Below are 16,516 nucleotides of genomic sequence, written 5' to 3'. Positions count from 1 at the left end.
TGCCTTTAGCCATGACTGTAAGCTTCCTGAGGCCAACCCAGAGGCAGAAGCCTGTAAGCCATCTGAACCATGAGCTGATTAAACCTCTTTTTTAAATAAGTTATGCAGTCTCAAGTAAAGTAGTGTGAGAACACACTAATAGGGTATCTGTGACTTAAGACTTCTGCTAAGTGGTTAGAGTCCCTGACATATCCAAATGGCCAGGTGATGTAACTGTTGAGTCCCCCGAGGGCAGGAATCTATCTCCTCCTACTTTATCCTGACTATGTTGCTAAAGCACCAAGAGGTAATTGGTGTTTGCTGATTGAGGTTTTGGTTCTTTCACTGAACAACTCAACCCTTTTTGAAATATACTTTTATATTTTAAAACTTCAGAACTATTCTGTATTCTTTAATGTCTCGGGGTCTCTATTACTGTTCTCTGCAGGACAAATGATTTGGACTAGTTCTGAGCTGACTGCTTTAGAAGACAAGAAATAAGTGCTGACTCTTCGTTCAACTTATCAAATATTTTATTGACACCTATGATGAGCCATCAATTGAATGTCGAATGTGAAAAAAAAAAAAGAGAAGAATTCAGGCAGATACTAGCATCTTTCACCTAAGCGACTAGACAGGATAAAAGTTCTAATGATCTATTGTTGCACAACAAATCATTTCAAAACTGAGTGGCTTAAAAGAACATTTTTGTTATTTCTCAGGATTCTCTAGGTTGACTGAGCTATGCTCTGCTATTCTTGCTTGAGGCAAGACCAGAACTAGAGAAAGGTGAGTGTAGTCTCTAAAGTACAAAATTTAAGGAGGTACACACTCCTGGAGTCTTCAGAACCCCATTATGAAGATCAGTGCCTCCTTAAATTTTATACCAAAATGCCTAATTTGCCTCACCCTGACCCCGACCCTCGCTTGGGGTCTCTCTCATATGCCTTCAGTCAGATGGCAGCTAGAACTGAAGTCATCTGAACGTTTGATTGAGCTGGACATCCAAGATGGTGTCTCCACTTACAAGTCTGGTGGCTTCCTCACTCACTTGGCTAAAACAGCAGGGAGCTGGCCAGGGATCTCCTTCCGTCTCCATGTATCCTCTACACATAGTAAGCATGGGCTTCTTCACAGCATGCCAGTCTGAAGGTAATCCAGATGTCTTACATGGTGACTGGCTCCTCCAGAGCAAGCATTCCCAGAAGTCTCATATGGTTTGGCTCTGTGTCCCCACCCAAATCTCATCTTGTAGCTCCCATAATTCCCACATGCTATGGGAGGGACCCAGTGGGAGGATTGAATCATGGGGGTGGGTCTTTCTCAGGCTGTTTTCATGATATCGAATGGATCTCTTGAGATCTGATGGTTTTAAAAACAGGAGTTTCTCTGCACAAGCCCTCTCATTGCCTGCTGCCATCCACATAAGACGTTTGCTCCTCTTTGCCTTCTGCTATGATTGTGAGGCCGCCCGAGTCATGTGGAACTGTAAGTCCAATAAACCTCTTTCTTCTGTAAATTGCCCAGTCTTGCATATGTCTTTATCAGTAGTGTGAAAACTAATTAATACAGGGCCTGAGTAGAAGCTGCAAGGCTTCTTGTGATCTAGCATTGGAGGCCCCAGAATGTCAGTCACTTCTACTATGTCCTATTAGTAAAAGTCGGTAAGGCCTGCCCAAGACTCAAAGGGAAGGGAAATAGACTCTTGCCTTTTGATCTGAGTAGTAAGGATATAAAGGGAGGGAGAAAATGGATGGAGACCAATTTTTGAGGGTATCGACCACAGAAAGCCCAGTAAACAAATAGGTTTTGAGGATGGGAAGTTAGAAGTGCTCTTGGGAAAGCTTACGTTTGAGATGTCCTTGGAACCAAGTGAGTATATACATATGGAGATCAGAGAAAGACTGAGATTGAAAACATCAAATTAGGAGATGCAACTTAAAGTCAAGGCACTAGGTGTGGTTACCTAAGGAGTTGAGAGAGAGAGAAGGAGCCACCAGGCAGTAAACAGGGAACAGGGGAGTGTGGCGTTTCAGATGTCAAATTTTAAAAAACCACTTTGAAAAGAAGGAGGTGATCAGTCACGGCCAATGCTGCTGAAATGTCAAATCAGCTGAGGACGGAGAAGTGACCATCAGATCGAGCAAGGTTTTGGTCACTAGTGACTCTACATAATCAAATGGAACTCGATTATGTAGAGTGAACCGAGAGGAGAACAGGAGAGTGGGCAAAGTGAGTCAAAGTAAGTTTTTCAAGTTTTCATGAAAATGGGATAGCGACTGAGTAGGGAAGTGGAGTGTAGAAGGTTTTACTATTATTTTTTTTTAAGATAGGAGACAGTATAGCCTATTGTGGTGAATGGCGATGATACAGTGAAAAAAAGCAGGCTGAGAGCTCTCAGGCTGGAATGCTAATGCCCTGTGACTGCCACGCAGAGGTCCCCAAAGCAGGCAGATTGCCCTTAAACCCCACTGAGAGCTGTATCAAGGCCAAGGTGGGCAAGTTTTACCAAAAACACAACACAAAAAAAGAATTACGTGAATGCTGAGAGCAGCGATTCTCAAAGTTTGAGTAGCATTCTCTGATAACTTGTTAGAAATGCATATTCTTGGGACCCATCAGTCCAGCTGAATCAGAAACTTCCAAAACTAGAGATCCGAGTTTTCTCATACTTGGTAAAGTTTGGGACCCACTATTCTAAAGGAACGCAACAAAAATTCAAGTCAAGATGAAACTAAGTGCTGCCTTTTTTCCTTATGAGCCTAAAATAACAAAGCTTTAAAGACAAGAGGGGCTTTTTCAAGTGTCTACTTGGCTCGGAACCTTACCTACGAGGGACCCAAGACTCAGAGAAGGTTGAGTCGTCCAAGTCCTCCAGGCAGAACTCAGAGGACAGTTCCAAATAACAGAAAAGAGAGAGAAAGCCAGGAATATGGCTGTTTGCCGTGCCATGAAGCTGCAGCCTTTCTGTATGTTTGAAGTATCGATTTATATTGTTGTTGATCTTCTACAACTCGAATCGGTCCGCCTGACGTCAATCTGGCTCCTTTCAGGTGTGACGTTGGTTTTGGGGACTGCAGAGGTGCAGCTTCCCACGGCTGACCCAGCGCCTCCGCGGAACGCAGCAGCCTCAGCAGGCGCGGGAGGCTTTTCCGCAGCCGGAGAAATCCAGGGCCGGGGCTCCGGCTGTGACTTTTGCCATTTCAAATTCGCCTGGCCTCGGGGGAGCGGCGGGACGGCCCGCTGCTCGGAGCATCGGAGGCCTGGCTCCCTCTGTTTCTGTAGGGGAGCTTTAGCCTTAATTTTTGTGACAGATGGAGTTGATAGTCTCTCCACGGAAAGGGGAGGAAAAAAGCGCGTTTTTGACAGGCCGCAGACGCCCGCTGCCTCTGGTGGCCGAAGGCTGCGTTGCGCCCCAGTTAAGGTAGCTCGGAAATTCCCGCGCCGAGACTGCAGAGGTCTCCTCTGCCGGGCAGCCTCCCTTAAACTTCGTGAGGGGCTGAAACTTACACTTTAACAGAAACCTTTGGGGTCTGTCCTCCTCCTGTCTTGTGACTGCGGCCGGGTGGTACTTGTTCAACATTCCTCAATATTTTAAATGCTATTTTAATTTTTTCATGACGGCACGTGTTGCAAGCCTATCTTCCTAAGAAATTATTTCGGTTGACTGGATTTCCGTCTCGCAATTTGAAAACCAAGCGTGGCGCACGGGCTGTACCTACTAGATGGGCTAGATGGGGCTGGAGGGTTGGGGGGGGGCGGGCTGTAAGCATCTTATCAACATCTTTCTAACCAAGTGTGCGCTTCTTTCTTGCATGCTTCTTTAAAAAAGTTTCGGTCTCACATTAAACCTCTGGATTCTCCCCCTGCCCTCTGTGGCGATGGAGACCCAAGGACAAGAGAGCCTGGAAGATAAACTGAGTTCAGAGCCCAGTCGAAAGCACAGATGGGGGCCAGCGAGAATTAATAAAATTACCAAAAGAAAGAAAGAAAGAAAGAAAGAAAGAGAGAGAGAAAGAAAGACAAAAGAAAGAAAAAGAAAAAAGAACCAAACAAAAAAGGCCCGTGGCTGAGCCGGATGCAAACAGCTGCCCCTAAGCCCTGCCTGTTCTGTGCGCGAGCTGTGGCTGCGTATCTGAGCCTCCTTAAGAGTAGGAGGAGCTCCGGGCCTCCGTCAGGCTCCCTAAGCCTTTCCTTTCAGCCCAGAATGCCTGAATGTGAGCTGCCCACCGTCCTCCCGCCCTCCCCCACCCCACAACCCCACTCCAGCGGCTCGTAAAAAAAAAAAAAAAAAAAAAAAAAAAACTTTCAACAACAACAGGCAGGACCAATAGCATCTCGAAAAGCCGGGAAAGGGGCCGAGCAAAGGGCGAAAGAGAGTGGAGAAAGGAGAAAGCGGGCCGGCTGGGAGCGCGCGGGGCCGGGGCTCGGCGAGCCGGAGGAGCGTTGCTAATGTTTTTGTTTGTTTGCTTTTCCATGCATGCATAATGAGGGGGCACCGCGGCACCACGCGGGGGCTCCCGGCCCACTTTTGTATTTAAAGCCTCGTTGCTAACGAGTCTGCAGCCGGGCTCAGCGGATCCGCTCCCCGGGCTCCTGGTCACCCGAGAAGCCGCCGCCGAGTGAAGCCAGGGAGCCGCTCTCCGGCAGCGCCGACTTTCTTGTTCTCCCCGCGCCTCCCGGAAAGAGCTCCCCGGAGCTCGGCCGAGGCCAGGGTTGCTGCGGGCGGAGGGGGAGGGGACGCGGGGCAGCCGGGCCGCGGGAAGGCGGGCAGCGCGCGGACGCCGGGCCAGGAAGCGGCGCGATGCGAGAGATCGCGGCGGCAGTGGTGGCGGCGCGGCGCTGAGTCCGGGCGGAAGGAGTCGCCGCGGCCGCACAACGGATCTGCAGGCGGGGAGCAAAATGCACCCGCGGCGGCGCGCGGTCCTGCAGCCCCGCCACGGCCCCGCGGCCCGCACCCCCCCGGGACGACAGTGAGCGGCTCCGGCAACCGCCGGGGGCCGAGCGGGGTGGGAGAGCGGGACCAGGTCTCGGCTGCTGTTCATTTCCAGGAAGCCACCGCAGCCGGAGCAAGAGGGGACCTTCTGCCACCGGCGGGGCTCAGCCAGCGGCGCGCATGGATTTATGAAGACACTCATGCAAGAAGTGGGCAGGACTTGGACAAACTTTTCCACCGGCTCCGCGTCCGCAGCTCCCCGCGCCTCGTCTCCTTTCCCTTCCTCTCCCGGCGGCCGCCGCTGCCCGCGATGGTGGCCGCGCTGCTGGGCGGCGGCGGCGAGGCCCGCGGGGGGACCGTGCCGGGTGCCTGGCTGTGCTTGATGGCGCTGCTGCAGCTGCTGGGCTCCGCGCCGCGGGGCTCGGGGCTGGCCCACGGCCGCCGCCTCATCTGCTGGCAGGCGCTGCTGCAGTGCCAGGGGGAGCCGGAGTGCAGCTACGCGTACAACCAGTACGCCGAGGCGTGCGCGCCGGTGCTGGCGCAGCACGACGGGGGCGACGCGCCCGGGGCCGCCGCTGCTGCCTTCCCGGCCTCGGCAGCCTCCTCCTCGCGCTGGCGCTGCCCGAGCCACTGCATCTCGGCCCTCATTCAGCTCAACCACACGCGCCGCGGGCCCGCCCTGGAGGACTGTGACTGCGCGCAGGACGAGAACTGCAAGTCCACCAAGCGCGCCATTGAGCCTTGCCTGCCCCGGACGAACGGCGGCGGCGCGGGCGGCCCCGGCGCGGGCGGGGTCATGGGCTGCACCGAGGCCCGGCGGCTCTGCGACCGCGACAGCCGCTGCAACCTGGCGCTCAGCCGCTACCTGACCTACTGCGGCAAGGTCTTCAACGGGCTGCGCTGCACGGACGAGTGCCGTACCGTCATTGAGGACATGCTGGCTATGCCCAAGGCCGCGCTGCTCAACGACTGCGTGTGCGACGGCCTCGAGCGGCCCATCTGCGAGTCGGTCAAGGAGAACATGGCCCGCCTGTGCTTCGGCGCCGAGCTGGGCAACGGCCCCGGCAGCAGCGGCTCGGACGGGGGCCTGGACGACTACTACGATGAGGACTACGATGACGAGCAGCGCGCCCCGGGCGGCGAGCAGCCGCTGGACGACGACGACGGCGTCCCGCACCCACCGCGCCCGGGCAGCGGCGCTGCTGCAGCGGGCGGCCGCGGGGATCTGCCCTACGGGCCCGGGCGCAGGAGCAGCGGCGGCGGCGGCCGCTCCGCGACCCTAGGCGCCTGGACCCCGCTCGCCTCCATTTTGCTGCTGCTGTTGGGGCCGCTCTTTTAGCCCTGGCGCCCCTCGCCGCGCGCTTGCCTGGCCCCCGCGACGGGGCACCTGTGGCTTGGGGACAGATAGAGGGGATGGTTGGGGATACTTCCCAAAACTTTTTCCGAGTCAACTCGGTGTAGCGGGTCCCCCCGCCAGGACTCTGGGCACTTCCCCTGAAGCTCCTCTCAGGAGGTTGACTTCTTGGACCTCCTCCTCCGCCCCAATTCCAGGCTCCAGAAACTCCCAACTCGTCTGCCTCCAGCAACCTAGCTGCAGTGTTCAGGACGTCCGGGAGGACACGGGCACGCGGGGGACAGAACGGTAGTCCCGGACTGTAAAGGGAAGGTGCTGACCAGTAGGGCCTTAGCAGTTCGGAGGGATGAGAAGGAGGAATTATATTTGCAAAGGGGCTATTAGCATGTTTCCCTTGAGGGAGGAAAAAAAAGTGCCGGTATCGACTTTTATAGATTGTGGCCAGTGAGGACATTACAATCCTATGTAAACAGAAAAGTCCCACTTACCAATTCATTCCTTCACTGTATCAGCGCCCAGAATTCTCAGTGACGTGGGGGCGGGGTGGGTGGTGATTGCCTTAGAGGGAACCCCGAAATTGGTTTTGGATAAATTGGAGCCCTTGACCTTAATTTCATTGCTACCACTCTGATCTCTTAGCACATTTCTTAGGATTAAGGGTCCAAAAATGCTGATCTAAGGGGTTGCCATGGTGTTGAACAATGCAACTTTTTATTTTAAAAAGCTCTGCACTGCCGTCTATGAAAGCCGTTTTATAATGTTTGTTTTTTGTCATTTTTGTTCTTTACATCAAGAAATTAAATGTTTAGATAGGCGGAGAATGTATATTGCCTCTGCTCCTATCAGGGTTGCTAAACCCTGGTACATCATATATAAAATGTATTCAAACTGGGGTTTGTTACCAGTTGCTGTACTTTGTATATAGAATTTTTATAAATTGTATGCTTCAGAAATAATTTATTTTTAAAAAGAAATTAAAAGTTTTAAACTTACATTCATATTACACCTTTCCCCCCCTGAAATGTATAGAATCCATTTGTCACCAAGGATCAAAACCCACAGTCCATTGTGAAGTGTGCTATATTTAGAACAGTCTTAAAATGTACAGTGTATTTTATAGAATGGAAGTTAACATTCTTATTTTCAAGAGAATTTATGGACGTTGTAGAAATGTACACATGCATTTCCAAACTGCCTTAAACAGTGTATTTTTATAGACATTGTTTTTTAAAAATCCCAAGTTTTTAAATAACTATGGATTTGTGTATTTTTTGGTTATTTGTTTTATTAAAACGTGTACATCAGTAAAGAGTTTTAAACAATGCATGTGGTGTAATTACTTTCCAGAGTGATATTGTGGTTAACCCAGTAATGGGTGAGGAGGGGGGTTGAGGGGGCCACTGAGAATCTATCCACCATCAACTGAAATGAAAATACGGTATAAGACAAGAAATGCAGGGTATTATTTCTGCCTTTAATTTAATGAACAATTAGACATCTGTAAATGAGGCAGCCAAAAATATATGATTGACTGGCCTCTGTTGGTGTTTGCATTTGTGGAAAGAATTCACAAAATCGTGTCTCCTGCGCATCATTTGCGGATAATTCAGACATCATGTTGCCCCACCTCCCTCCTTTTCCCCTGAGACGTCCCCACTCTGTACCCCCCCTTCCCATCACCCCTTACCCCCAAGAGTGTCCTCTCTGGCTGCTAGACATTCTCATACAATCAAACATGCCAATAACATCTGTTACCAATAGGTTTTAGGAAGCTTGCAAGACTCAATACGTGAAAGTCATTTTCACACTTTTGGTGAAAAAGTACAAAATTTTGTTGCAAAACATTCAGACCAGCAAAAGTAAACACACAGGGCAGAGGAACAATCACCAGAACTTGTAATATTGTTGTGAGGAGTTGTTTAGCAGTGGCTGAAGGCTGGGTTCCTGCCAGAGCTACTGATCTACACTCAAACGCCCTTAGATAAATAATTACACTCTTAAGCTGTGTCGAGTGCTGATACACTTGACCTTGTAAATAGAAATGTTTGCAGTAGGAATAAACTCCGGCATTGGAAAATCTTTTAAACATTAACACAAAAGAGAGCGCTCTGTCCTCTGGGGATTTGAGCCTGAACCTCGCCAAGCTAGGCACTTGCAAGGGGGAAAAAAGTTTATTTATCTTCTATTCCTGGTGTTTATTTAAAGCTTTTCATTTTAAACGCGGTGATTGGAAGGCAAGTCAGGAGTTTAAAAGTCACCACAAATAAACTTTGTCTGAGGGGTCGACAGATTAGCAAGATCTGGTGTCTCTTTATTTGATATTAACATGCGCTGAAAAAACATAACCAGATTTCTCTGCTGCCTAAAGTAATTAACAAAGCTGTGCCCCCATTCCGACTTCCTCCTACCCACTCCCACCCCCTACTTTCAAGGTTTCTTGTGCCTTTAACTCGCTCTTTTCCCAGCTTTTATGGAGGTATTCGAGGCACTTCTTGGTGCACCTAAAACCACAGTTTCTATATGTAGAGTATTAGAAAGTCTAAGACAGCTGTAGTGTCAGACTTAAGCCCAGGAGAGTGGTGTGTGGTTGGAATCTCCAGTCACCTGAATGGTTGAGTAAACATATTGTTAAAACAAAGCTGAGAGCGTTGTTTCTTTGGGAAGTGAACAAAGAGTATTCCCAGAGACTTGTAAATGAAATCAGCTTTCTTTACAAAACGACAAGTTAGCAGTGTTTCTGTGTTTGTCCTTAAATATATTTAAATCATCTCCATCTCATGTTATTTTAACACATTCTTGACTAAAAGTTAAGTCTTTGTCCCAGTAAAAGGCCCAGTTTTCCCCAGTAAGAAGTAAAAGGCATTAGCACTAGAAAAGGCCTGATAATTAACTGCTACAATAAACTCACAACTTGATTTTACAGGGTCCTGTCAAAAGCATCTGCCTGGAATAAATCAACACAGCTCACTCTTGGGGAGAAAGGACACGAGGCTTTATGTTTTCTTCCTTGAAGAAAGTGAACATGGATCGGTGGTCCATTTTAATTTAAACAGTTATACACCTGGAGCCCAAGAGTCCTCTGGTCCCCTACAGACCTAGCGGAGGTTGTGGAGATGTTAGAACCCTTGGCTAGTGGTTATGAGATTGCATATTGCCATCTGCGTCTCAGCAGAAAGGATTTTTACAGATGTTGACATCTGCAATATCGCACGCTCTCTGGGGAGCCTTTGGAATTTTGGACATTCGGCCATCTCAAATGTCCCATGGAGAATGGCTGGAAGTACCATTAATGAAAGAAAAGGTATCTCTGGCTTTTCCTGGGGATTCTCAAAACGCACCACCCTTCCAAGATAACTCTGCCAGAGTGAGAGGAACGCTTTCTAGGTTTCATGTAAAATCATGAGTCCTCACGGCCTTTCCCATTTCCCCAGTTCGCAGGTTTGAATTCTCCGTGACAGTTTATTTGTCTTTGGAGGCACTTCAGTGACAAATGTTTAAGGGAGTGTGGGACAATGGTGGAGAACAAGGAGGCAGTTCATTGAACTGACAGTGACCATACAGTAAATAGAAGGAGGTTCAGGCTTCGCTGCTCACCCGAGCACACAGCAACGCTTTTGTATATCATCACAATGGACATAACATAAGGTCTCTGTTTATTTTTAACAATATATACCGATGTGCGCGAGCAACACATGTATGTAAAGTGGAAAAATGTCTGTAGGGAAATAAGTTCTTTCTACTAAGCAGGACTTCTCTTGTGCTCGGACAGGAACCCTACAAATGGCTAGAGGGACGGACATAGCTCCTGACCCTGAATGCCACAAATTTGAGAGACTTTCAGGCTCTAACACATCTAGGGTGCACCGCCATTCCCCAGATGAGGTTCCTGTGGGTGAAGACAGAGTATTTCCAGCTCTCTGCCTTGAAGAGTCAGGAGAACCCTCATGGGAATGAGCTATCTCTCTTCCTTGCCACCATCTGTATTCGTACTCTCACTGCATCCCAGCAAGGTAACAGATCATCAAATGAAAATAGATCCCCAAAACACCATGAGGACTTTCAGAGACCTCAAATACTGTATTAGTTTTTTTTCTACTTTTAAACTTTGGCTTTGCATTCTTAACTTGTTGAGTTCATTGCGGAGGCTCTCTAACAAAACAACCTCATGTATCTCTTTTCAACCCATAGAAAGAAAAGCCCACATTATTTGTTTTTTTGACCTCTTACACCAAAGGACATCAGAAATCTTGCCAGTTGACCCTGTTTCTCCCAGCTACTTAAAGCAAGGTTGTGGGAGAGCATCGGGTTGCAAATGCCTTGTGGCCAGTGCAGTCAAGGCGGGTTGAGTTTCCAGTGGGTCTCGCTGCCTTGGGAGTGAAGTAAAGTCAGACTTTACTGTAATCTGTTTGAGAGATTGCCTCTGGAAGACAGTGGAAAAGGTTCACCCTTGACTGTCGGAATGACATAAGTCACGTGCTATTAGCATAAATACCTTCCTTCTCAGCATCAATTTAATCAATTTCTTAAATAACAGAATGATCTACTACAAAATAGTGGACTGTATACACTATATTTTGGCACAAAGATGGTCATTCTCCCACTAGTAACCAGGGGCTCTAAATAAATGATTTCAACAATGTTTTATTAAAGGACGACAAGAGCCCTCGAGCTGCATTAATCGGGGAGAAGTCGAGTGGTACTTTTGTTATGGAAATGTTAAGCACATAATAGCACGGCCAGACAATGTGCAGCCACTTCATTCTTTCAGCCATGCTGACACCTCTTAAAGAGGAACTCCAGGGAAGGATGTGGGAAAGATTTGCTTTCCGAGGAAGCTTTCAGCTAATATTTTGGAGGGCTACCTTCAAACCCTGTGTAATATGCATGCAAGGGAAGCCAGAAGGGCTGCTGAGACGCAGAAAGTGCTTTCTCCCCTTATTTCAGGAGCATGGGTTCCATAATAGAATCAAATGCCTATGTCTTAGATACAGCATTCACCAAAACAATACTTTACTGATTTTGTTGTTCTACTTCAATTTTATCAAGTTGATCAAAGACATCTACTCTCAGTGATACTGGCATATACATACTGCAGATATCTATAACATGTTCTTCTTAAGCAAACAGGTAGCATCTACACAATGTCGTCAAGGACATCTTCAATCTGTAACACAAAATAAAATGCTATTATAGACAGCCTGTGTTCTCTGGTTAACAATATGTCTCCTTCCAAGTGTACCTTTGATTTAAATTTTATAAGTTCTATAGGACATTTGCGGGTTCTTAGATACCAGAATGGGGGTAAAACCACAACTCAAACTGACTGTCTATTTTATCCCTGATTAAATGTTACTAAGCATCAAAATGAGGAAGAATTTCAGCGAGATTCGAGGTCTTTGTCACAGACGTTTCTTTTAGAAAAATGCCAGTCTTTGACCTTGGGTTTTAATCCATGTCACGTCTTATCTGCCAGGTAGTTTCACCGGTGTGGAGCCTCCTTCTATAACAAACATCAAAACGAGCTTTTGCAATGATTAAAACGTATGTCCACAATCTTGAACAGGTGGTGGGGGGTATAAAAAGAGTTCCAGAGGCATTTCCTGAGGGTGTGCTATGTATGGGGGTATCCATGTGAGTATGGTGCAATCTCGTCCGTGGACAAGCTGACGCTCAGGATGAGGAGACAGGCACACAGAGAAACTTTTCATATTACATGGTAAGCACGGAAGAGGATGACAACATGATGCTGGGTCCAAGGAAAGCTTCTTGGAGAAGGTGACATGGAAGGGAAGTCTAAAGACAGGCATGGGAGTTAGCCAAGAGAAAGGTGGGGAAGGCTGTTGTATTAGAGGTATTAAAAGAGAAAACTTCACTTGGATTAAATACGAGAGTTTAACTGAGCAAAGAACGATTCACAAATCGATCAGTCTCCTGAGCCATAGTAGACTGGGGGACTCCAGTGCAGCCACGGGCTGGAAGAAGATTTATGGGCAGAAAAAGGAAAGTGATGTATCCAAAACCGAAGTGAGGGACAGAAACAGCTGGATTGGTTACAGCTCAGTGTTTGCCTTATTTAAACACGGTTCAAACAGTTGACTACATTGGATTGACCAAAACTTGGTGATTGGCACAAGAGTAGGCTACGGTCCATTCACACCTCCACCTGTTGTGGTTGGCAATGTACAGAGAAACCTATAGGCTGAACTTAAGATATGCATAGAGGCAGCATTAGGCTAAACTTGATTTTACAGGAGGAACATGTCCAAAGGCATGGAGGGGTGAATCAGCACAGTGCTGTGCATGAGGCCATCTGTTACCAGTAGAAAGTAGCCAGGGCCTGAAAAGAAGAGTTCATGCCAAGTCATGGAAGCCTTGAAGGACATGCTAGGCATAGACTTTACCCTACATAAGGAACAAGATTGGGAATCCCTGGGTGTTTCCAGCTGAAAGCTCGAAGGTTCACTTTTTGCTCAGAGCATACAGTAGTTGTAAGGGAAAAAAGACCAGAGATGACAGAACAGTTCAGAGGCAGTGAACAAAGGCCGGGGGATGGAACTCGAGGAGTATCAGTGAAGGGGAGGAAGAAGTCAGGTTCAAGACACTGCCATTGGTCAAATATGGAGTGTTCAGCGAGCGAAGAGGCCAAGATGACTGCTGGGTTTCTGACGCAGGTAACCAGTGGATGATGTCACCTTTGATACTAGAGGAAGGAAGGTGGGAAACCAAGTGATGTGTGAGGACATACAGGATACCCCGTTGGTGGCATCCTGCAGGAAGAGAGCTGCAGGTCTGAAGTTCAGGCAGAAGTCAGCTTTGCATAGCGGTCATTGTGAAAACCCTGAGAGTGATGCTCCCACAGAGACTGAGAGAGAGAAAGATGTGCAGTGGGCAGAGGAGGGGGTGCCCAGAGAATACTCCCAGCAGGGATGAAAGAAAGTCAGAGGTGTCTGAGGAAGGCAGGAACAAGGAATAATAATAACATTTCTGGGCACGGACACCTAAATGTTCAAATGCTTAAGAGACCAATACAATAAGCAAAGCTTAGAAAGCAAGATGAATTCCCTGAATTTCTAAGAAAACTTAAGTGACCAAAATATTATTCATTTTAACAGTAATAGTAATAATAATTGTAATCACAAGCAATTCCAGGAAAATTAAAATGACCAAGTTACACCATTACATTCAAATAATAGTAATAATCAATGGTTGTTCACATTATTAAGTGATTATTATTTGCCACGACACTGCTGAGCACATAATATGTACTACATTATTTCATCATTACTACAACTTTATGAGTAATAATAATAATTATTTTTATTGTTATAAAATAATACTTTAAAATTGAGGGAACAGATGCTCAGATGACTTAACCGTGGTCATTCAGTGAGAAAGTTGGTGACTATAAAATCTAAGTCTGTTTGCATCAAGAGATTGCGATCACAACTTTAACACCTTACTGATTCTCAAAATGTAAACAGCCTAAGGAGACCAAGAACATTTGAAATATTGGGCAAAATTCAAATTTTTTTCTTTTCCCTTCCCTTCCCTTCCCTACCCTGATTCTTGACATGTACTAAAATGAAAACATACTGTTATATTCTAGAAGGACAATTATTTATAATAACTAACTTAATCATAGCATTTCACATTGCATATTATTTTGAAAATAATTATTTGTAAGTTCTAGAAACAAATAGACTCCTATTTCATGTAAATTGCCAGAGTCCTTGCTCACTGTCTCCTGATTTTTCTCTGTTTCACAAAATTCAACTTATTGAAATCAATAGTATTTTAAGACAAAACAAAAGGAAAAAACTGCCAATTTTAGGTTCCTGCTAGGAAATTCAGGATTTTATTATTTACCCTCTGCTGCATAATAGACCACCCCAAAACTTAGTGGCTTAAAGTTTTTAGTCGTTTGTTTGATCCAAATTTTGTATCTCCTTTGTTGGATTAGTAATTTGGGCTGGGCTCAGCAAGGTAGTGATCTTGACCTTTTCTTGGCTAATTTGGCTGTAGTTGGGTGCTAGGTCAGGGTAGAGAGGGTTGGTTCCTGGTGGCCTTATTCACATATCTGGAAACTGGCTGGATTGAGAGTGACAACTGAATCACACGTCTCACATCTAGCAGACTAGCCTAGGTTTCTTATTGTGGCACCTAGGTCCAAAAACAGCAGGAGAAGGGAAGCACCAGTTTGCAAGAACTTTTTTTTTTTTTTTTTTTTTAGCATTTTCTTGTGAATGGAACATTTATTTCATTATTTATTTCCTTTTCTTTTCATTTCTTTCTTTTTTTTTTTTAAATTGCACTTTAGGTTCTGGGTACTTGTGCAGATCACGCAGGATGGTTGCATAGGTACACACATGGCAATATGATCTGCTGCCTCCATCCCCCATCACCTACATCTGGCATTTCTCCCCATGTTATCCCTCCGTGACCTCCCCCCGCCACAACTGTCCCTCCCTTGGCACCCCAAGCAATAAGATTGCTTCCAAATCTTACCTATTGCCAACAGTGCTGCAACAAACGTGGGAATGCAGATATCTCTTCAATATACTGATTTCCTTTATTTGGGGTATATATCAAGCAGTAGGATTTCCAGATTAAATGATAGCTCTATTTTTAATTTGTTGTTGTTGTTGTTGTTGTTGTTTTTTCAGTTTTTTGAGGAACTTCTGAACTGTTCTCCTTAGTGGTTGTACTAATTTACATAACCACCAACAGTGTATGAGGGTTCTCTTTTTTCCACATTCTCACCAGCATTTGTTATTGCCTATCTTTTGCATATAAGCCACTTGAACTGGGGTGGGATGATATCTCATTACAATTTTGATTTCCATTTCTTTGATGATCAATGAGCCTTTTCATATGCCTGTTTGCCATTTGCAAGTCTTCTTTTGAGAAACATCTATTTAAATCTTTTGCCCATTTTTTATGATTAGATTTTTCCCTATGGAGTTGTTTGAGCTCCTTATATCTTCTGGTTATTAATCCCTTGTCAGATGTGTAGTTTGCAAATATTTTCTCCTATTCTGTGTGTTGTCTCTTCACTTTGTTGATTGTTTCCTTTGCTGTGCAGAAGGTTTTTAATGTATTTTTTATGTTTTGAGACAGAATCTCACTCTCTTGTCCAGGCTGGAGAGCAGTGGTGCAATTGCAGCTCACTGCAACCTCCGCCTCCCAGGCTCAAGTGAGCTCCCACCTCAGCCTCCCAAGTAACTGGAATTACAGGTACGTGCCACCACGCCTGGCTAATTTTTGTATTTTTAGTAGAGACAGGGTTTCACCATGTTGTCCAAGCTAGTCTCAAACACCTGGCCTCAGGTGATCTGCCTGCCTTGGCCTCCCAAAGTTCTGGGATTATAGGCGTGAGCCACCGTGCCCAGCCAGAAGCTTTTTTAACTTGATATAATTCCAGTTGCTCATGTTTGCTTTGGTTGCTTGTGCTTGTGGGATACTACTTAAGAAATTTTTGCCCAGACCAATGTCCTGGAGAGTTTCTGCAACAGTTTCTTGCAATAGTTTCACTGTTTGAGGTTTTAGATTTAGGCCTCATTTATTTGATTTTTGTATATGGCAAAAGATAGGGGTCTAGCTATCTTTGATTGATTGATTGATTGATTGATTGATTGGAGCCAGAGTCTCGCTCTGTCACTGAGGCTGGAGTGCAGTGGTGTAATCGCAGCTCACTGCAACCTCTGTCTCCCGAGTTCAAGTGATTCTCGAGTCTCAGCCTCCCAACTAACTGGGATTACAGGTGCCTGCCACTATGCTCAGTTAATTTTTGTATTTTTTGTAGATCGAATTTCACCATGTTGGCCAGGCTGGTCTCGAACTCTTGATCTCAAATGATCCACCGGCATCAACCTCCCAAAGTGCTAGGATTACAGGCATGAGCCATTGTGTCCAACCTAGTTTTATTCTTCTGAATATGGATATCCAGTTTTCCCAGCACAATTTATTGAAGAGACTGTCTTTTCCCCAATATATGTTCTTGGCATCTTTGTGAAAAATGAGTTCACTGTAGGTGTGTGGATTTGTTTCTGGGTTCTCTATTATGTTCCATTGGTCTATGTGTCTGTTTGTATACCAGTGCTATGCAATTTTGGTTTCTATAGCTCTATAGCATAATTTGAAATCAGGCAATGTGATTCCTCCAGTTTTGCTCTTTTTGCTTATGACAGTTTTGGATATTCTGGGTCTTTTGTGGCTCCATATAAATTTTAAGATGTTTTTTTTTCCTG

General features: G+C 46.1%; 1 protein-coding gene across 1 annotated transcript; it reads left to right on the top strand.

Moving 5' to 3' along the window:
- Positions 1–4,241: 4,241 nt before the first annotated feature.
- Positions 4,242–7,593, top strand: GAS1 (growth arrest specific 1). Its single transcript, XM_039475238.2, has one exon. The coding sequence runs from the start codon at positions 5,226–5,228 to the stop codon at positions 6,252–6,254; it is 1,029 nt and encodes a 342-aa protein (XP_039331172.1). The 5' UTR covers positions 4,242–5,225; the 3' UTR covers positions 6,255–7,593.
- The last annotated feature ends 8,923 nt before the right edge of the window (positions 7,594–16,516 follow it).

This window comes from Saimiri boliviensis, chromosome 2 (assembly GCF_048565385.1).
Source record: "Saimiri boliviensis isolate mSaiBol1 chromosome 2, mSaiBol1.pri, whole genome shotgun sequence".
In the NCBI taxonomy this organism is placed as follows: domain Eukaryota; kingdom Metazoa; phylum Chordata; class Mammalia; order Primates; family Cebidae; genus Saimiri; species Saimiri boliviensis.
Note: the sequence above shows the minus strand (reverse complement) of the source record. Positions and strands in the feature narration are given on the sequence as shown.

Coding starts and splice junctions, on each gene's coding strand:
- GAS1 (XM_039475238.2), top strand. CDS start 5,226: ATGGTGGCCGCGCTGCTGGGCGGCGGCGGCGAGGCCCGCGGGGGGACC.